This window comes from Pelophylax lessonae, assembly GCF_965119305.1.
Source record: "Pelophylax lessonae genome assembly, chromosome: 4".
Lineage (NCBI taxonomy): Eukaryota > Metazoa > Chordata > Amphibia > Anura > Ranidae > Pelophylax > Pelophylax lessonae.
Genome location: NC_138771.1, coordinates 252459701 through 252482659, shown reverse-complemented (window position 1 = coordinate 252482659; position 22959 = coordinate 252459701). Strand labels below are relative to the sequence as shown.

The 22959-nt window shown below is 38.4% G+C and overlaps 1 protein-coding gene across 15 annotated transcripts in view; it reads left to right on the top strand.

The window, feature by feature from the left end:
• Nucleotides 1-22959, top strand: part of NAV3 (neuron navigator 3) — a 921889-nt gene that overhangs the window by 851013 nt on the left and 47917 nt on the right. For all 15 annotated transcript variants that reach the window (XM_082254072.1, XM_082254071.1, XM_082254082.1 and 12 more), the window contains 6 exons: nt 2532-2685; nt 4432-4600; nt 6534-6631; nt 11360-11455; nt 15054-15222; nt 20313-20548. In XM_082254072.1, coding sequence (XP_082110198.1) covers nt 2532-2685; nt 4432-4600; nt 6534-6631; nt 11360-11455; nt 15054-15222; nt 20313-20548 — 922 coding nt within the window. The remainder of the gene's footprint in view (nt 1-2531; nt 2686-4431; nt 4601-6533; nt 6632-11359; nt 11456-15053; nt 15223-20312; nt 20549-22959) is intronic.

The window sequence follows — 22959 nt, the reverse complement described above, 5'->3', positions numbered from 1 at the left end:
ACCAAATAAGTTTATCCTGGTTTAATCAGACCACAGGCCATGGTTCCAGTAATTCATGTCCTTAGTCTACTTGTCTTCAGCAAACGGTTTGCGGCTTTTTTGTGCATCATCTTTAGAAGAGGCTTCCTTCTGGGACGACAGCCATGCAGACCAATTTGATGCAGTGTGCAGCGTATGATATGAGTACTGACAGGCTGACCCCTTCAACCTCTGCAGCAATGCTGGCAGCACTCATACGTCTATTTCCCAAAGACATCCTCTGGATTTGACGCTGAGCATGTGCACTCAACTTCTTTGGTCAACCATGGCAAGGTCTGTTCTGAGTGGAACCTGTCCTATTAAACCACTGGTCTTGGCCACTGTGCTGAAGCTCAGTTTCAGGATTTTTGAAATCTTCTTATAGCCTAGGCCATCTTTATGTAGAGCAACAATTCTTTTTTCAGATCCTCAGAGAGTTCTTTGCCATGAGGTGCCATGTTAAACTTCCAGTGACCAGTATGATAGAGTGAGAGTGATAACACCAAATTTAACACACCTGCTCCCCATTCACACCTGAGACCTTGTAACACTAGCGAGTCACATGACCCCCGGGAGGGAAAATGGCCAATAAGACTCAATTTGGACATTTGTACTTAGGGGTGTACTCACTTTTGTTTCTAGCAGTTTAGACATTAATGGCTGTGTGTTGAGTTTGTTTGAGGGGACAGCAAATTTACACTGTTATACAAGCTGTACACTTCCTACTTGACATTGTCATAACGTGTTATTTCTTCAGTGTTGTCACATGAAAAGATATAATAAAATATTTACAAACATGTGAGGAGTGTACTCATTTATGTGAGATGCTGTACATGCAGCAGCTAGAGGGATTCTGGAGTGCAACTGCCTTATTGCAATACTAATACAAATTACATGATTGTAACCAATTGGACTTTGTAGGACTTGGTAGGGGTTTCTACTTACCAATGGTGTAGATGGATCTGAAAAAAATGTTCTTATATGGCCTACTACAGTATCTACAAAACAGAAAAAGGGAAATCTTTGTTTCAGAAAAACTAGAGTGTAATTAGAAATGCATTTTTCACAGCCAGAATATGCAATAAAATATAAAGATGAGTAATAAGCAATAATGTCCTGTTGCCAATAACAACCTTTCAAATGTCAAGTAGCTTTCAGCAGCCTACTGTTGGCAGCCTACTGTTGTCAGACTAATTTACACAGATTGATAAGTGGTTGTTTTTGGTGATGGCCCTCGACTGCTCTTTGCAGCATTTGTATATAGATTTTTTTTAATAATGTTACAGAAACTTCCGATTTAGTAAGTGATGTGTTTTATCAAATGATTCGTGTTAATTTATTAATTCAGAAACTGTTCATGGGCTTAAAATAATATTGTATATAAAAATCTCATGTATACAAGACATATTAGCAATTATCAGAACTTACAAAATATTTAGAAGTGTTTGAAATTAAGTTACGAAATATGGTCATAGTCAAAGTCTTTAAAGTCAAAGTCAGTTACAAAGTAATTGTATGCTGGTGAGTCTCTTTGCTGTTTGTACTTTGGTGAGGCCAGTGATCCTTACTGATCCTCACTGAGCAGTGAACCTTGTAACTGACAAACTGTCAGGGAATGCGTAGTGAGTTTGACACCCTTTAGGAGGCGTCAATTTCCAGTGAAGACAAGCAGATGGTTTCTTCTCAGTCTGCTACAGAGGCATATCATCTACAAGGCATAGAGCCCCTGCCCTGTTGATCTAGGGGTCCAACATTAGTTTAAGAATGAGAATACATTTGTATGCAGTCTATGTCTGATGGGGCAGTCATGCATATACTGATAATGCAAATGGGCCAGCCTCTATTCAAATATTGCAATCCTTGTGTATATATATATATATATATATATATATATACAGTATATACTATATATAGAGAGAATGGCCAGTACAGTTTAAAACAAATACATTCCATTACACTATATATAATACTGTACATTATACTGCTTTAATTTATACTAGGGCATACTTGAAATTGCAGTTTCTCAAAGTCCTTAAAAAATGTAATGAGCTTTGTAATGCAGTGACTAATACAGTGGGTGTGGGAATTGTTTATTGAAAGATGGGGGGTGAGGTGTTGGGGTGAGCAAAGCTGCCACCATACCTAGAGCCATATTTGGCCTTAATATGGCTCTGATCTGCCCTACATGATTGTGATCTTGCTTCATATGTAACAGATTGGCTTTAATAGTGTTCTTTCAGTACTCACTACATTTTCCAGGTTTCCTAGAAGGACCTCGGGGAAGAAGAGTCAGAAGGTTGGAAAATTCTCAGTTAATTTCTTTGCAAAATCTCTCGTTGACTTATCCTATTTCAGGCAAGAAGATGGAATAAATGCTTTCCACAAGCTTTTCTTTTACTGGGGCATTTAAATATTTAATATTTTTTGTTAAAAAAAAAGCCTTTGCTCGTTTACAAAATGAAATGCTGTTCTGTATAAATTGCTCATAAAACATGATTCTTTTCCTTCAAAAGGATCTGCGAATGCACTGAAGCAGAAGCTGAAATAATCCTGCAGCTAAAGGGTGAACTTCGAGAAAAAGAGTTGAAGCTGACAGACATCCGCCTGGAGGCTCTTAGCTCTGCACATCACCTTGACCAAATCAGAGAAGCAATGAACCGTATGCAGGTCAATGATCCTCTGCGTTTTAAATGTTATGTGCTATAGATGGTTGTACATTGATACCCTGTTTTTCTCATTCTCAATATTTTAAATATGCTGGTACTGTTTAAAGAGAACTAACTTGTGGAATAATCTTATTACAGGATACATTTTGTTTGCATGTGCTGATTGTTCATGTATTTCTCTTCTCTGGGAGGAAACTGTAAAATATTGGTATGCTTTAGGCCCCTTGCACATGGGTGGAAAAAACACTGTTTCTTACTGATCTGAGCACATGTGCATTGTTGTCTATAGAACGATGCACACAAGAATATTTTACTCAAGATCTAACAAGATCCTACATATAAACATCAGTAAATTACTACATCCCTGTGCAAGAAGCCTTGCACAGCTGTGGCTGACCTCTGAGATCTGGAGATCTGGCTACTTTCTATATGTTCACTCTTTGTAAAGTCATAATATAATCTGTTGTAGAAAACAAAGTGAATGCTTCAGACAGATTTTGTGATATAATCAACAGATATTCCTAGTAGCAGCATTTTATATCTTATCAAGTCAAGATTTAAAAAAATAAATAAAATAAAGCTGGCCATAGATGGGTAATTTCATGCTAAACCGGCTGAATTTCAATCCATCAATGGTCGTTTCTACTCGACAGAATTTGATCTAATGATACGCTTCTCTCAAACAGGATTGTTGGAAAACTTTAATTCAATCAGCACCTACAGCCAATCGGGTACAGTGCTGATCTGTGTATTCTGACAGCGAATTGGTCCCTGCTGTCAGAATACAATAGCACAGTGGGGAGCGATTCTCCGTCCACCTTGCTTGTGTCGATGGAGTAATCTGTTTATTTGTTTTTTGATCAGCCCACCAGCTGATAAAAAAGAAAAAACAACCCATGCATGGCCAGCTATAGAGGCGGTGTTAATTTCCCACAAAGAAGTTTACCCATGGGAAGAAAGAAATGGTGTTCATGGCCATCCTTTTCGTTTCTCAAACAGTCCATCTGAGAGGTCAATCCAGGTACCCAGTTACCTAAAGTGGTGACAGGAATATTCTTCAATTAAAGTGTACATGAGTTCTGTCACCTACAGCAGGATCTGCCTTTAAGTGCCCTGTTTCATCCCACATCACATTGCTTGTATTAGATGACTATTCGGTAATCAAAACCTGTATTTTTTGTCTGCCATTTTAGTAGGTGGTGTGGGAAGAGCAATCTTTTTAAGCCAATCTAGGCTTCCATTTGCCTAAAAATACATGTATGGCTTTGGAAAACATTTTTTTTTTTTAAGGTAGAAAATAATCTTTAAATGTGTATTTGTTTGGAGAGTTAGCATTTATTTCACCACAATTTAAGTGAGTCTGTAAAAAGTCTAATTCAGTAGCTGTGGTTAATGCACTAAAATCATGCAAGAGCTATCTTGTTTCAATTTAACAAAGATGACATTTTATTAAATGAAATACCTGTGTCTGTAAGCTGCCATTGTCTTCCTTACATACTGCATTTTAAACCTTAGGCAGTCCTGTAACTTGCAGTGTTGTTGAACTTAGCATGAAGCTTGTGATTTAGACAATAGCAGCCTGTGTCAGAGCTATTTAATATGTGTACAGATTCTCCAAAAGGTCTGAAAGCAGCTCTTTTAACAGGTTGGATTCCATTGTTAATTGAAGTTATTTTATTTTATTTATTTTTTGGTATTCAACCATGGGATTTTATGTTTTTAACAATACTATGTGTTTGAATTTTAGAATGAAATTGAAATACTGAAAGCTGAAAATGACAGGTTAAAAGCTGAAACTACCCCGGGAAAAATAAATCGGCCTTCCTCTGAATCATCAAGTTGCACCTCATCCTCTTCACGTCAATCACTAGGCCTTTCTTTAAATAATCTGAATATAACCGAAACCATAGCTACAGGTATTAAGTGCTGTATTTTTCTTTTAGTTAAGTTTTGATTTAGATATTAGAGAATTGTAGTATTCTTCAGACAGACATGAATTTATGTAGTGTATACTGTCTTTATATAGGGGCATTTTTGTTTATTTCTGGTAAAGCAGACCTCATTCGGGATATGGTGATGAAATTATTTTTTATTTTGTGCTGTTCAAATTTGGCTATTTCCATGAAATACCAATGCTCAAATTGCGACAGCTCATACAGTGTATCAATGACACAACAGAACAAAAAATGATAGTTTTTTCTTTTTAGCATAGCTGGACGATGCTATCATATACCTCCAAACAGTCCTGAGCTTGGGCCTGAAATAGGTATTGCAAGTCCATACATGATACCCATTAACCATGAAGAGTTCATGGTGATGGACCACACATAATTTGGCCTAACTTATATTTCTGAAGGCTGGGAGGTATACAGTTTGTTAAACAGGATTTTACGAACTTCAGATTATGCATTTACACTGATCAGCCATAACATTATGACCACTGACAGGTAAAGTTATTAACATTCATTATCCTATTACAATGGCACCTGAAAATGGGTGGGATAAATTCAGCAACAAATTAATATGTTGTCCCTGAAGTAGATGCGTTGACAAAGGCCAAATTGTAATGGCTAGACAACTGGGTCAGAGCAACTCCAAAACTCAGATCTTGTGGGATGTTCCTGGTCTCCAGTGGTTATCACTTACCAAAAGTGGTCCAAGGAAGGAAAAACTGGTGAACAGATGACAGGGTCATGGGCAACCAAGGCTTAAAAATGCAGGAGGAGAATGAAGGCTGGCCCATGTAGTCTGATCCAATACAAGAGAAACTGTAGCCCAAATTGCTGAAACCATTAATGTTGATTCCCATAGAATGGTGTCAGAACACACAGTGCATCACAGTTTAATGTGTATGTGGCTGTGTAGCTGCAGGCCAGTTAGGGTGCCCATGCTGACCTGTGTCCACAGCCCAAAGCTCCTACAACTGGCATGTGAGCATTAGAATTGGACCATGGAGCAATGGAAGAAGGTGGCCTGGTCTAATGAATTCAAGAATGGTTTGAGAAACACAACAAGTTTAAAGTGTTGACTGGACCTCCAACTTCTCCAGATCTCAATCCAATCAAGCGACTGTGGGATGTGCTGAAAAAAAAAAGTCTGATTCATCAAGGCCTCATCTTGCAACTTACAGGACTTAAAGGATATGCTACTGTGGTCTAGTGGAGTTAATGCCTTGATTGGTTATGGTGGGTGGTCATAATATTATGATTGATCAGTGTACTTTAGCTACTAAACCAAATTTGTGTATATGTATGTGTGTATATGTATTGCTGTACACAGTCTAGTTACCTTTAGGAATTAACACATGATCCCATTTGAAACACATTTTAGTTTATTATTCATCCATACTTGAGGGTGTTACAGTACTATAATATATTTTTGTCAAAGAAAAGTTATATGCCGGTATTAAAATGATTTCCAGATAGTAACTTTTATAAAGCCTTAACGCGTTGAATTACTTGCTTTTTTGTTTTTGAATGAATATTTAATGTATAGAAATTTGTACATTCTCCTTCAAGTGGCCCATCTTTAGGTGAGACACATTACATTTACACCCTTGTTTGCCAAGTGACTGCTGAGTTAAAACCAATAGCTGAATAAGAATTGTAGGATTATAATAATTCACATCAGACTGCCAGATGTACACTGGGAACGAGAAACAGTAAAATAAAATCAGCATGTTATTACTTAGTAAGAAGTGTGGTTGGAAGTTGCAAATATTGCCATCATTGTTTATATTAAACTGACCATACAATAATAAAGTAGGTACCCATATTATTTTAATGCAGTAGATGTTAAATGAATATATATATATGAATAATCTTACACTTACAACATCTGTTTCTACAGATATTTTACTGGATGATGTAAGAGATGGGACTTGCCACAAGGATGGGTGCAGTGTTAAAATCATGGTCTGTGTTAATAAGGGATATGGAAGGACCAAGGTAAACTTTTTTTATATCTACTCGGTTGATTCTCTTGTGTAGATTCTAAATTGCAGTGCAGAGGTCACATTGTAGCCTCAGTACACTATAGATGGAAATATAATAATTAATGAACTAGTATTAAGTAAACCTGTCACAAACCCAGACAAATCAAACTGGCATTGATGAAAAAAAATGCATAAGCATAGGCAGTAGTTACCTTAAGTGAACATTTTAATAGTAAATCTAGAGAAAAATGGCAGCTAATATTATATGCAAATTTTTAGTTTTCTTTTGTAAAAGCTGAGCTTGGCTCCATCAATTTTTCATAGTGACGGACAGCGTCAATAATAACTAGGTAGGCTTGAAAAGCTTTCACATGGAAGGTACTGTATTTTAAACTTGAAATACCTATATATTTTAAACTATTGAACAGAAGCGTACCCCTGTTTATGCATTTGGTCATAATTTGCTCACACTTGGGTTCCTTTATGAAACCTTTGTGAGAACTTGATTCAAATGGTAGAGCTTTTGGCACACAGCCACTCACTTTTCTTCCTTTTAAACACTTTTCTTGCCCATTTTTATTAAATCTCTCTTGCAAAGAAACACTCATCCAGCCTCCTGGTTTTCACATGCAGAGCTACAGGTCAAGCCTCACCCTAAGGCCCTTTTGCCTGTGTTCTTCAGACAATCTTCTAACAAACTATTTTCCCACAACTTGCAACTCCTTGCTGCTCTGGCCTCCACCTGTCTTCTAGGTGGAGCCCTCCTGACTCCTTGGCAGAGAGCTCCTCTGTCTGCTGGGTGGAACCCAAAATCATAGTCAGGTCTCTACTAAAAGCCCACATACTGTATTTGCCCAATTAGTGTGCTGGTGGGTCCCAAAACCAGGATCCAGGATTAGAGATTTTATCTCACACAAGTCTTTCCAAAATCTCCAGGCTCCAGGTCCCAATTTGGGTTTTACCAATTGATGAAGAAACTAAAAAGCCAGTTACCTTTGAATGAAACAAGCACCCTGGTGCCCCTCAATCTGTCTGGATGAGAACCTGGTTGATAGAAAACCCTTTTCTGTTTTAGTATTTAAATTGAAGTTTCAAGAATCATAACAAGGCATGGATTGCCCACGCAGGGGTGACATCAAACAGGCATGTAAAGAAATAGGTAACATAACCGTAAACTATTACAAGGACCATAAAGGACCAGGTTAAAAATTAGGCATGTATCATAGGCTTTATTACTATTGTAGTTAGAGAAGAAGAAGGGAACATAGAAAGGAAATAAAAAAGAGAAAGAAGACAAAAGAGGAGAGGGGCCCCAAGAGAGGGCGAGTACAATGGACACGAGACCTTTACAAACAAGGTTTAAAGCTGACCATAACTAGTCGGGGGCAGGGTCTGAAAGGAGTAACTTATCCACGGTTCCCAGATCTTCAAAAATTTTGTATGCGTATCCTTCAATATACTGGACATCTGCTCATCAATCATCAGAGCAGTCATTCTGGTTTTTACCCCCTGGAAAGCAACAGACAGAGTCTAACAGGATTAGGCAATGGCTCGCATGGCGGAGATAAAAAGGTATAAATATATTAAGTAACATTGCAAAAAGACCATAAAAACAAATAACTTTACAGGCACAATCAACTCAAATACCAATTCATTCTTTTTACATCTTTATTGAATACAAAATACTCTTTAAAAACACAAAATTCATATGATAGCATGTATAAAATTCTACTGGCTGTCTCTGACAACCCCAATTAAGCAAAAATACATTTGGGGGTGCCGTCTGAGACCACTAGAGTGGTGATTGTAGGATCCAGCCAAGATTGTGCTCCAGTCTTCCAGGCCTGGGCAATGGCTCACTTGCCAGAGATAAAAAAGTGTATATATATATATATATATATATAAAGTAAACCTCGCACTAGAATGAAAACAAACTGCTGCACTTTAAAATTCCTGAATACAGAAAAAAATGTATACCAAATGTGAAAAAGTTGTGCTGTCTGTTAACTGACAGAGAAATAAATCCCTAAAAAAAAGTGCCTTAACAATCATACATTCAATCAGAAATGGATACAATGAGTCAACCAGAAATGGATACGATGTGAAATAGCTGTATCCAAATGAATGTATAACAGTATAATAGTATCAAATATAAACAAATGTCCATGAAACATATTCTGCGAAATAAACATAAATGTCTGTGTGTATCTTAAAACAAATGAATAGAGGGGTACTGCTCCCAGTGTTTAAAGCTGACACATTTTTGAATCACTATCCATATTCCACCAGTGCTCAAAAGGAAGTATCAGCTTCTTACCAGATCAACATGATCTCTAGGTTATAGGAGATCAGAAAAAGCATAAGATCAAGGGATATCATAAAAACAGCCAGATATCGCTTTCACAACCACACTCCTGGATCATCTGCCAAATGTATGGCATCTCAGCCTCCCCACACATGTGATCTCGATCAGTGCAAGACACGGGTAAAGTCTCCCTTGTGGTCAGGATGCAGTGTGTACATGCAAAACAGAGGAGGGCTCACCGTGCAATATATGCACATTGAAAATGTATTTAAAATACCACATTGCACTTACAGAAAAATAGATAAAATCAAGCAGTAGAGAGAAAATGATCTGACCACTGAAAACATCAACAGGTTCGGAACGTAGTGATGTCACAGCTTTTATTTCCTCCCGTCAAATTTAAAACCTTGTATGAAGAAAGGAAATAGGAGCTGTGACGTCACTATGTTCTGGACCTGCTGGTATATTCCGTGGTCAGATAATTTTCTCTCTACCGCTTGATTTTATCTATTTTTCTGTAAGTGCAATGTGGTATTTTAAATAAATTTTCAATGTGTATACATTGCACAGTGAGCCTTCCTCTGTTTTGCATGTAATATACACACTGCATCCTGAGCACAAGGGAGACTTAATCCATGGCTTGCACCGATCAAGATCACATGTGTGTGGAGGTTGAGATGCCAAACACCGGCCAGATAATCCAGGAGTGTGGTTGAAAAAGCGACATCTGGCTGCTTTTATGATATCCCTTGATCTTTTGCTTCCTATGATATCCTACAACCTAGAGGTCATGTCGATCGTGTAAGAGGCTTGTTCTTCCTTCTGAGCACTGGTGGAATATGGATAGTGATTCATGAATGTGTCAGCTTTAAACACTGGGAGCAGTGCACCTCTATTCATTTGTTTGAAAATACACACAGACATTTATTTTTATTCAAAAGAATATATTTCATGGACATTTGTTTATATTTGACACTATATTGTTTATACATTTTATTTTAATACAGCTATTTCACAAGGTTGACTCGTATCTATTTCTGATTGCATTTATGATTGTTAAGGCATGCTTTTTAGGGATTTATTTCTCTGTCAGTTAACAGACAGCCCAACTTTTTTCACATTTGGGAGATAAAAAGGTATGTGGCCAATTTCTGATGGGGTGTGTAGAGGTCTGGTATAGGTCAATGCAAAAGGGCCAGTAGGACATCCTTTCTGAACATCATATGAAATAACATCTTCAGTAGGCCAAAGACCCTGGACCAGAAGCTGATCAAGCGTGGGTAAGACTGCTGAAAACCCTTTTTACACTGTGGCAGGGCAGAGCACTGTCTCACCTTGTACAAAGAACACTATAGCAAAAGTGGAGATTATTTTTATAGTAACAATTAGGAGCTGTAGATCCACTTTTGTTGTAGATCTCATAGATCAGCTTGTATATATCTCAAAGTCCTTAAAGAATAAAAACGTAAGTAGAAAATTATATTAGGTATGCTTTTACAAAAGATTTTTTTTAGGGTTTTATTTGGCCTGCTAATGATCAGAAATGTATTAGGTTAAAAATTATAGCACTGCTACATGAACAGCTATAAAAGCTGGAATTGCATTTAGTGTAAAGATTTTTTTTTATTTTTGTTAAACATTGTATAACACCTGTATTCAGTACACAAATGGTTTTCAAATGTATGTTGTTAAAATACTTTAACATCTCAATCTGTAGTCAGCTGTTTTTTTTTTCTTTTTTTAAATCCTCCAAAATTGTGCAGTGATGGCAGAAGTTGTTAGTTATGTTTTATTTTAGATAACATTTGCCAAAATGATTATCCCCTATAATTTAACCAAAGGCTGGGCAGAGCATTAGGTCAAGTTGCAGACATACCTGACATACTTTAGGTTCATTACACTAAGCAGTTTACCTATAAATGTTTTTCACCAAAGATTCACACAGCTTTCACCCAAGATTTACACATTTCCTATTTGAACCTTGTATGAATCTTTGGTGACAGCTGGGTAAAAGTTGGGTGAAAACATTGATAAATAGACCCTCTAAGAATTGTATCCATCATGATAATAATGTACTTCTAAAGGTATGCTATATGTACTGTGATATATATTACAACTCTAGCAATGATCTTGTGCTTGCAGTAGCAAGAATCTACATGGGATTACTTATTTTTGAGGAAATAACCTTGAATTGATCTGTAAAAAAATTAGCTAAAATCCTTTCTATAATTGAGCTGTAAGGTCTGTTTTGTCAACAAACTGGATGTTTTCCTAATATTGAACATTGGATATTTTGATAATTTTTTTAGTTTTTTTAATACATGAAAACACAGACAACATATATTTTTCTTTGTTTTAAAATATCATGACCAAATTTGGCACAACCACATTTTTTAACACTATGATTATATATTATACCCTATGCATTTTTTCTAGGATGCCAAAAGCCACCAGTATTTAATAGGATCCATTGGAGTCAGTGGAAAGACCAAATGGGATGTTTTAGATGCAGTTATTAGACGGCTATTTAAGGTAACTTTTACCACTATTTGTGCATTAAGATGAAACTTTTCATTTCCCAATCTTGTAAACATGGTAGTGTCTTCATCTTTTGCTCCATCGGCTGTTTCAAAATGTATTCTTCCCCGAAAACATTCAGGCTTAAAAGTAATTGATAAGCCCATTTCAACTTTCCACTGGTAAGTTTAAATTAATAGATTATATCACTTTCAGGAGCTGGGCCCTCCGAACCCTATTGAATTGTATTGAACCGTACTGCCTCCCTTTATAATGCAAAGTGCTACTAAAACTGTTGCCGCTATATAAACCCTGTATAATAATTAATAAGATAGGTTAACATATTTATATTCATGCATTAACGTCAAAACACAAATAAAAAAATGCATACCGTTTTTAAATGAAAATGATTTACTTGTGGGGATCTTAAGGAATGTGGGGTTGATTTACTACCGTATATACTCGAGTATAAGCCGACCCGAGTATAAGCCGAGACCCCTACTTTTACCACAAAAAGATGGGAAAAATCATTGACTCGAGTATAAGCCTAGGGTGAGAATGCAGGGCGGCGGGCATGGTGCAGGAGAATGCAGGGTGACTGGCATGGTGCAGGAGAATGCAGGGTACTGGCATGGTGCAGGAGAATGCAGGGTACTGGCATGGTGCAGGAGAATGCAGGGTGACTGGCATGGTGCAGGAGAATGCAGGGTGACTGGCATAGTGCAGGAGAATGCAGGGTGACTGGCATAGTGCAGGAGAATGCAGGGTACTGGCATGGTGCAGGAGATTGCAGGGTACTGGCATGGTGCAGGAGATTGCAGGGTACTGGCATGGTGCAGGAGATTGCAGGGTACTGGCATGGTGCAGGAGATTGCAGGGTACTGGCATGGTGCAGGAGATTGCAGGGTACTGGCATGGTGCAGGAGATTGCAGGGTACTGGCATGGTGCAGGAGATTGCAGGGCACTGGCATGGTACTAGAGGATCCGGGGTTGTGGGCATACTACAGGAGATGCAGTGCTGTGGACATGGTACATGTGGACCATGCCCGCAGCACTGCATACCTCGTAGTGTGCCCGCAGCCCATGGCAGGTAGTGAAGCTGTTTCACTTACCTGTTCCAGAGGCGCCTTCATTTTAAAAATGGCGCCGCCCGGCGCCGACACGTCATTGCGCACGCGCCGCCGCCGCTCGTATACTTTCGGCTATTCCCGGCCTCTCCCGAGCGGCGCCGGGAATAGCCGAAATTACACGAGCGGCGGCGGCGCGTGCGCGGTAACATGTATGCGACGGGCGGCGCCATTTTTAAACCTTAAACCCGTCGGAGAGGACATTTTTTTCCTTGACTCGAGTATAAGCCGAGGGGGACGTTTTCAGCACAAAAAAATGTGCTGAAAAACTCGGCTTATACTCGAGTATATACGGTAATTGATTTAGTAGATCACCCCTGTGTTTACACGTGCATCCCTTTCCCTGGTAGTCTCTCAGGTGTCAAGATGTTCATCCTGAATTTTCACATGTCATTTTTCTGTGTCTTTGCCTTTACGCACCTCCTTTTATTACTTCGGTATAAGACAATTATCTATTGTTATCATGCGGTAAAATGGTTAAAGATAGGCAATTAATTGTATCTTGGATGCTAAAGAGATTTTGCTATGTTCTGAATATCTGGATGTCCCGGCATATCAGTTATTATGTAAATGTAGGAAAACTAAAAATAAGCCAGAGATTAATCAAACAGGGAAGCTAATTTTTTTGACAGTCCCTGATTAAAAATGCTTTCTATTTAGCTTATCGGCCAAGAAACACAAAATACAGGCACTTGGAAGAGTTCATCAGAATCATCTCTGCTCTTTCAAGCCACTCTACTGAAATAAAATGTTATACACATTTATTATTACTGGATTAATATCAAGCTGTGCAAATAAAATAAAACGGTTTAATTGCTGTCAGCACATGCAAGAAGTTCTCAATTGAAATGAAAGTTCATCTATTCGCACATCTATGTTTTTGTAATAGTAAATGACTGTGATAGGTGGACAATTGTATGAATTGTGTCTGCCCCTTATTAGCGTGGATTAAAGTTCATACATTTTTCCTAATCTGTACAGAAACAGCTGGAACATCTTGGGGAAAAATGCGTGGAGCAAAAGAGTGCAGCGTTGCCATACTGTACATAATTAAAGTAATAATTAACTCTTTTTGTTTTTTTAGCTCAATACATTGAGCACAAAATAAACATTACCCAGTAAACTATTTGTTAAAATTCCCACCTTAGCACTTGCAGTTTACAACTTTTAATGCTTCTGGTTCCTGTTCTTGGTGCTGCTTCTCTGAACTTCTGGCCTTCACAAGAAAGAGTTAAAAGTGGAAAGTGCAGTCCCCAGTTAGTCTTTTAGTTTGGAGAAAGGAGGGAGGAGCAACAGGGTGCCATGTCACATGTCCCCAGTCAGTCTTTTAGTTTGGAGAAAGGAGGGAGGAGCAACAGGGTGCCATGACACAACTCTAGTCCCTTCATGCAAGGGTGACTCCATAGGACACTGGAGAGAAAGGAGCCACCCTAAAAAAGGAAACGTGGGGCAGCAGCCATGATCCGACCTTAAACTGGAACATGTGCCAGGAATAAAAGATAAATTATCTGCATGACCAGTAAGTGATTAAATCAGCACTTACAAAACTAAGGGTTCGATATCACTTTAAATATAGCATCACAACAGGCAAAACCTCCAGGGCTCCAGAAAATAGGTGGGGTTGGGGGGGGTGGGGAGTGGGCGTAGCAAATAAGTTAGACTGACCTTTGATGTTAATGTTGTTTTTTTTTTTTGGTCTCTTATGATGATGTAACATATGGCAATTTAGCAGATTTAGGAAAATTAATGCTTTACATCTAATGTTAAATACATCACACAATGTTAAAAATGCAGGTGCATCTCATCTGCCAAAAAAATAAAAAAAACATGATGATGATGACAATGCTTTTCTTGCACAGTGAGGGAGAAGAAACAACCATTCCTGAAAGAGGTCAGAGCTGGGCCCTCTAAGACCAAAGATCTGCCAATAGTTTTGTTGTTACCACAGTTACTGTATCATTTGAAAGAGCTCTGGGGAGTCAAATAATCTGAGTTCCAAACAATATCGTCATTGCTTTTTGAACTTGTCTTGTTTAGTATGCTTGTGTAAATGTCAAGCTGAATGCAGGTACTTGGCAAGATGTATGGTATTATTGAAAAAGATTGCGAACGCTTTGCAAACCGACAGCATGCAGGTGCTCAGTAACACACTACGTGTGTCTGCTGCGGCGAGAATTTTACAATGAAGTAATGTAGATGTCATTTAGCATTTAGCAAATCTTCCCTTTCATATGGGGCATGTTCATCAAGCAAAGACCATTGATTGTGTGATTTTATTGAAAGTTATTTGTAGTATTATTTGAATGATGACGTCAAACACGTTTGTGCATACACTAAAGTGTACTAACTCTATATTACCATTTGTTAGAGAACCATTACAGTATACATATTTTCTCTTTGTCTTCTATGTGTTTTTCAACCAAGGGTTATTTATTTATTAAATAAAGGCATTTATTAATTGTAACCTTTCTACATTAATACCTAGGAATACATTTATCGTGTTGATCCAGCATCTAATCTAGGCTTAACATCAGATGCCATTGCAAACTACAGTATTGGTCAATTAGTTAGAGCAAACAATGCAGAAGTGCCTGAAATGTTACCTTGTGGATACCTAGTAGGAGAAAATAATATCATCACTGTGAACCTTAAAGGTATATGAATTGTTTTATTTGTCGGTTTATGTTTCCCAGACTATAATAATTGTTGTGCTACTAAACAATTTACAGTCATGCAATGATTATTTTTTTTTTCTGTAATATCTAGAGATTGAACTCAATGACTATGCATGCCGAGTTTTAAAGGATAAGTTCACCTTTCGTAACATGTTACATCTTGCACCCATATTCAGAGTGTAACATCATGTTATGAATGGTCCGCTCCTCCCCAATTTCCCGAACTGTAAGCTAGTGGGAATTCCCCCCTCCCTCCCCTTGCTAGCTGGCCCACACGGCTATGTCACTCATTTACAATGTCCTGTGAATGGAAAACGACAAGGTCCAGCAGCCATTGCGGCTGTTGGCTTGTAGTTTTCAATGAACTACCATGGCGCTTTGGTAGTTTATTCTTTCTTTCTGTCAGATTGTATCTGCTTACCCATACAGGATATACAGGCACACACTGACAGATCTGCAGGAGACCTGAATGGCATCAGCGGTCTGCTGATTGCTGGTGCAATGTTTTTGAGTCTCCAGAAACAAAAATATAATAAATGCAAATTTTTATACCTGCAAAAATGTGCATTTATTATTTTTTGTTAAAAGGTGAACTTATCCTTTAAGTGAACCTGTGACTATTTTAAGGCTGCTAAATCATCAGCAGACATAAAAAACATTGACCTGGAGGTCACATCATGCACTGTTACATTCAATACCAAATAGCCTCAAAATCATAACACTCTGTTATGCAACTAAAAACTTCAGTTCCCACAGTTGCACTTGAGGCCATCCCCTTGTCAATTACACCATGCTATAGATTCGTAACAAGGATGGGCAGTTCCACCAATTAATAATATTGTGCTGTGGATAGGAGGAGGCAGGCCTGGTCACATTATGTAAGCTGCTTAAAAGTTGCTTAATAAAGGCCTCCTCCTTCCCAGGGCACTTTTTAGGCCATGGGAAAGCACATTGACTTATTTCATGTATACTTCTTGTTGTCTTTAAGGTTGTCAATACTGAAGGGCAAATTAACTAATCAGCTGACCGGCAGAATGTGCTAATAAAGAAAAGGGAAACACATATACAATTTTCATACCCATACAAAAAGCTTGATGCATGTTAATAGCATGAGAATAAAAAATACCAAAAATGTATTAACCAAGAACAACACAAATAGGTAAAATGATTTCCTAGATTTGAGAAGTAGTAAACTCATTCCTCTAAATTTTAAAATACTTGTAAATCACTTATGTCACCTTAGTCACACCATTTTTTTTGTTGGTATGTATCTGATATTGGAATGTATCATTGCTATTGATTGAACAGCAAATGGACATAATGATCACAGCATATCCCTGTGCATTTTACTGTAGATTTCCTTACCTCTACAAAAGTAACATGTCTGTGATCCTGTGTTTTAGTATATCTGGTGAACTACTCTATGATCTAGAGCATCCATATAGTATACTGAATATTAGTATACAGCAGTTTTATCTTTGTATTATTATTATTACACTAAGAAAAAGGTACATCTATCTAAGAACAGTGGTATGTTGGTATCTATGTCTGGGTTTTAGCAGTTTGAACCGGCCAAATAATTATTTATTTAAGGACATCATTGAGGTAGTTGGGGAAAAGCATTAGCAGAGTCCATGAGATTATGAAAGAGAGATAGTCTGCTATATTAAATTGTTATATGAAATAAGATGTCTTTGGCACCACTTTATTTGCAGTCCCAGATGGTGGGATTGTCATTGTAATTATCTCTGCTTTTGTCACCCTTATATTCAGTTTTTAGTACTTATATTCTCTTGTTTTTTTTTAAAATAAAAACTGGTAGAGTGCTGACAATCCAAGGTTTCAGGGGTTAGTATAAAAAAATTAAAAAAAATGAAGTTATCTATGAAAACATAGCCCTGGATATGTTAAGGGAGCTAAGGTGTGTTAAAATTTTTTTTTTTTTTTTTCCTGCTAGTCGATAACACTAGATGCCCAGAAGATAATCTATCTTATTCATATAATATATAAGTGATAAATGATCTAAACTCAGCCGTTCCAGCCTTGACAGTTGTCATCTATTATCAGTTAGTATGGGTAGACAAAGATTGTCATTTATTGCATATAGTCGCTGCTTATAAACGCATTTTTCCTTTACTTGTGAATGTTGGCACACAACATCTATGTGCACTAAGATGCAGTGCATATACTTATATTACGTTTGCTAGAATATATGTATTACCTTCTGTGCCATCAATGTACATACAAATCTACAAAGCTGTAGATAAGTATTGCTGAGGCAAATGCCCTGCACTCCTCATACTAGTTATCCTCCCTCCTTTAGTTTGGGTTCTGCTCCCCCTCCCTCCAATTGGATGCCCTTCCCAGCTGTTCTTTTTAAAAGAACAACTGCACTCCTTCTTCACGGGAAAGTACAGCAAAGTCTTTTATAGATGATCAGGTGAGTAGACAGTTGAGGGTACCTAAGGTAGGAAATTAGACCAGCCCTGATGACATTAACCCCAGGGTGCTTAGAGCATATGCAGACCAGCCAGGGGGTGTCCTTCAATGGATCTTTAACCTGAGTCTCCGAACAACACAATCCCTGTGTTGTGGAAGATGTTTGTCCTGTGCCAAAGATACCACATCTTTGTGGCTCCGAGGATTACAGACTGGTGGCTTTGACATCCCATGCCATGGAGACCTTAAAGAGACTAATTTTACATCAGTAATGGCCCTTGGTTAGTAGATGTTAAGACTCATTGCAGTTCGCCTACCAGCCAAGACTGGGAGTTGAGGACTCTATTATCGTCCTGCTAAATCCGCATGTATGCACACCTGCATAAGCCAGCTAGCACTGTGAGGATAATGTGTTTTACATTTTTCAGTGCTTTTAAAACCATCAGGCCAGATCTCCTGGGTGAGAAGCTAACAGTGATGCAGGATATTTTCTACTTTGTGTCGTGGATTGTTGTGAATACCTAACTGGAAGACCACAGTATGTAGATTTGCAAGACTGTGTCGGTTAAGGTGGTCAACAATATTAGGGTTTAACAGTGGAGAGTTCTCTGTACCTTTATCTCCTTTATTTATACCACTGATTTCAACTACCAGACAGAGTCTTGCTATCTTCAGACGTTTTCTGATAACTCCCCATTAGTGGGATATATCAGGGATGGGGAAGAGTATAGAACTGTGGTGAAGAACTTTTGTCATATGGTGTTAGCATAATCATCTGTATTTAACCACCAAGGATTTGCCCACTTCCTGACCAGGCCCTATTTTGGGATTCGGCACTGCGTTATTTTAATGGACAATTGCGCGGTCATGCGACACTGTACCCAAATTACATTTATGTCCTTTTTTTCCCACACATAGAGCTTTATTTTGGTGGTATTTGATCACCTGTGCGATTTTTTTTTTTGCGCTATAAACAAAAAAAAAAAAAATGACAATTTTGAAAAAAAAAACATTTCAGAAAAAAATTTAAAAATCTAAATTTTTTAACATTTTAGGCCAATTTGTTTTCTGCTACATATTTTTGGTAAAAAAAAAAAAAATCACAATAAGTGTATTTTGATTGGTTTGCGCAAAAGTTATCGTGTCTACTAACTACTGGAAAGATTTAAGTCGTTTCTATTGTTTTTTTTTTTACTAGTAATGGCGGCGATCTGCAATTTTTTGCAGGACTCCAACATTGCAGCGGACAGATCAGACCCCTAACTGCTATTTTTGACACTTTTGGGGGTACCAGTGACATTACTACAGTAATCAGTGCTAAAAATATGCACTGTTACTGTAATAATGCCATTGGCAGGTAAGAGGCTAACCCTGTTGGTGATCAAGGGGTTAAATGTGAGCCTAGGGGAGTGATTCTAACTGTGGGGGGGGGGCGTGGCTTCTGAGATGACCATAGACACATGTGATCCTATATAGCAGGATCACATGAGCTCTGTGATCATCCCAGGGAGAAGGACGGTCGGCTGTGTTTATGACAGCCGACCATCCTTCTGTCTCAGCGGGGAATGATCGCGGGTGTCAGGCGGCAATCGTAGCCACCTGACACATGCATCGGTTTGCCCGCTGACTAGCGGGGGCGGTAGCGCGCTAACAGCTGTGTGCGCTCGCCCCTAGCTTCCTGAGAGCGAGTGACATAGACCTACGTCGCTTTGCCCAGGCGCGGCAGCCTGCCGCAGTAAATGTGCGGTAGGCGCTTGGTAACTGGTTAAATTTTTTATGCGTCTGGGGTAGCTAGTGTTCTCCTGTATGCGGTGGCATGCTGGGGAAGCAGGTTTAGGGTCTCTGACACCAGCGGACTGAATAGACTAATTTGCAAGGCCAGTGATGTTGTTGAATTGGAGTTGGAGTCTTTAGTGTCAGAGAGGAGGATGTTGTCCAAGGTACGTTCAGTTTTGGACAACTCCTTCCATCCATTCCACAAAATGCCGTTCAATATGCCGAGGAGTACATTCATTGTTAGACTGTAACAACCATGATGCACCACAGAGCGACACAGGAAATCATTTTTGCCTGTGGCAATCAGAGAGTGAGTTCTGGATGTGAGGATTTGAATCTGGCTAATGACCCAGATTTTTATGTAGTTTTTATATTATGTTAGTGTTAGGTTAATTATGCATACCAAGTTTTAGTGTAATGTTTACAGAAAGTGGTGCAATATTTGCATTTTTGTATTCTCTGTTGTTTTTCAACCAGTGTTTTTTTATTCTAAATAGTGTTTTAGGATGGTAGTGTTTATTACAGTATAGTATTATTTAGTTTGTTTAATTTTCAATTCATGGTTACTGTATATATTAACTTACTATTATCTGTATTTTTATTGTCTTGTCTTGTTTCAATTTGTTATTGTGATTTTGTCTTTGTTGAATGTAACTGTATCTCAGTAATTTCCCTTTAGGAATAAAATATTCTGCATCTGAAATCATGATTAAGCAATATTTTATTTGTATGAGTGAAAAATTCATTATTAACATTGATTTAGGCGTTTGATCTCCTGAAATTATTCTTTGATATTGTTTTAGGATGCTGTTCAGAACACTCAGTCACAGAAACCTATGATTTTTCTTTTCTAGGTGTAGAAGATAGTAGCCTGGACAGTTTTGTGTTTGACACCCTCATTCCTAAACCAATTACTCAGCGCTACTTTAATTTATTGATGGAACATCACAGAATTATATTATCCGGGCCCAGCGGAACAGGAAAGACATATCTAGCTAACAAACTTGCTGAATATGTTGTAAATAAAAGTGGCAGAAAGAAAATTGAGGAAGCAATTGCAACCTTTAATGTGGATCACAAATCAAGTAAAGTGAGTAAGCAAAAGTACATTTATTTGTCTCATTCAAGAGAATAGAATTGTTGGAAACTATAGTATGTTTTCTGTAAGTACAGATTTTGAGTTATTATTGTAAGATTTACCTGAGAGACACTTTTGAATTTATACTTGCTTGATATTTCATATTTTGCTTATTGTATTTCATACACGGATTTGCAAAAGTGCTCTGAACTGTATAGCTTACAGTAAACACATTCTAGCTTAGTAACTGTTCAAACCCCACTCCGGAATAATTTTTACAAATATAATGTCCCTTCCTATTTGTCATCTGAATTTACCAGTGATCTCCTTTAGGTACCCTAGCCACAAACACCACCAAAAAAATTAATAATTGGTAACAGTGATGTTATGATTTAGCGCTGTTTTTTCTCTCTCCGCAAGCAATATGGGCTGACAGACACCAGTGCCGAATGTCACTTCTTCCTCCTTCTCTCTTTAATGGACAGCAAACTACATCTCCCATCATGCAATGGAATGTTAGTTTCCTGGTTGGCTGTTAACTTGAATGGATCTTTTGGTGATATCAGGGGAGTGATCTTGTCATCTGTTGCTGCCTCAAACATAGTTACATAGTAGTTGAGGGTGAATAAAGACAACAGTCCTTCCAGTTCAACCTGTACAGGTGTGTGTGTGTCAGAGAATTGATCAATTTCACATAACCCTGAAAGTTGTGATCTGTGAGATGCACGTCGAAGAGTCTTTTAAAAGTAGCCATACTTCCCGCTGCTACCATCAATTGTGGAAGAAAGTTCCACATTCTCACCGCCCTTACAGTGAAGAACCCCTTACGCAGCTTAAGGTTAAACCGCCTCTCCTCTAATCTCATTGCGTGGCCACATGTCCTCTTGCAATCCTTGAGACTAAATCATTTTTTGCCTATGCTAGGATTGCCATTGAGGTATTTGTAAATCACTATCATGTCCCCTCTGAGGCGTCTCCTCTCCAAGGAGAATAAATTAAGTGCTTGTAATCGCTCCTCGTAATTAAGGTCCTCCAATCCCCTAATTAGTTTAGTTGTCCTTCTTTGGACTCTCTCCAGTTTCAGCACATCCCTTCTAAGGATTGGCGACCAGAACTGGACAGAATACTCCAGGTGTGGCCAGACCAGTGTTTTATAAAGTAGTAGGATTATAGTTTTGTCTCTAGAATATATCCCCTTCCTTATGCATGCTAATATTCTGCCGACTTTGACAGCTGCAGCTTGACATTGCATGCTATTACTTAGTCTATCTTCTACTAGAACCCCCAGATCCTTCTCCATCCTGGATTCCCCCAGAGGTTCCCCCCCTAGAGCATAATTTGCGTTTATGTTTTTTGCCCCCTAGTGCAATACCTTACATTTCTCTACATTAAATCTCATTTGCCACGTAGTTGCCCACTCTGTTATTTTGTTCAGGTCATTCTGTAAGATTTCTATATCTTGATGAGAAGTTATTGCCCTGCCTATTTTTGTGTCATCCGCGAAAATTGAGATTGAGCTACTGATTCCGTCCTGAGCCTTGGGGGACCCCACCTACCACTCCAGACCAGTCTGAGTACGCGTTATGTATCACTACCCTTTGGACACCCCCATGTAACCAGTTTTCTATCCAAGAACAAACCTTGAGGTGGATGCCTGCAGACCTTAGTTTGTAGATTAAGCGTCTGTGGGGAACTGTGTCGAATGCCTTAGCAAAATCCAGATACACCACATCCACAGGTCTCCCCCTATCTAGCTCACAGCTCACCTCCTCATAAAATGTTAACAGATTGGTTTGGCAAGAACTTACTTTTGTGAACCCGTGCTGATTACTGCTGATGATACTGTTGATCTTAGCAAATTCTTGGAGATAGTCCCTTATCATCCCTTCCAATAATTTACATACAATTGATGTCAGGCTGACCGGTCTATAATCTCCCGGAATATCCCTCCTCCCTTTTTTGAATATTGGTATCAAATTAGCTTTCCTCCAGTCACATGGTACAGTTCCAGACAATATACTGTATGTGAGGATTAGGAACAACGGTCTAGAAATAACCCTACTGAGTTCCTTAAGTACTCTCGGGTGCAACCAATGCGGTCCTGGTGATTTATTAGTGTTAATGTTATCAAGTCTTTCCTTGATTTCGCCCTCTGTTAGCCACTGTGGCAAGTCTTGTGATGTTGTGCTAGCCAGGCAATCCTGGTCTGTATACCTCCTTTTCCTGTGTAAAAACCAATGAAAAAAGTATTTAGCACAGTTGCCTTCTCTGTGTCTTCTGTAACCATCCTTCCATCATTGTTAATTATGTGTGCAACCTGCTCTGACCTCGCTTTTTTGATATTGATGTATTTAAAGAATTTCTTAGGGTTTTTTTTTTTACTCTCCTCTGCTATGTGCCTCTCGAAGTCATTTTTAGCTGTC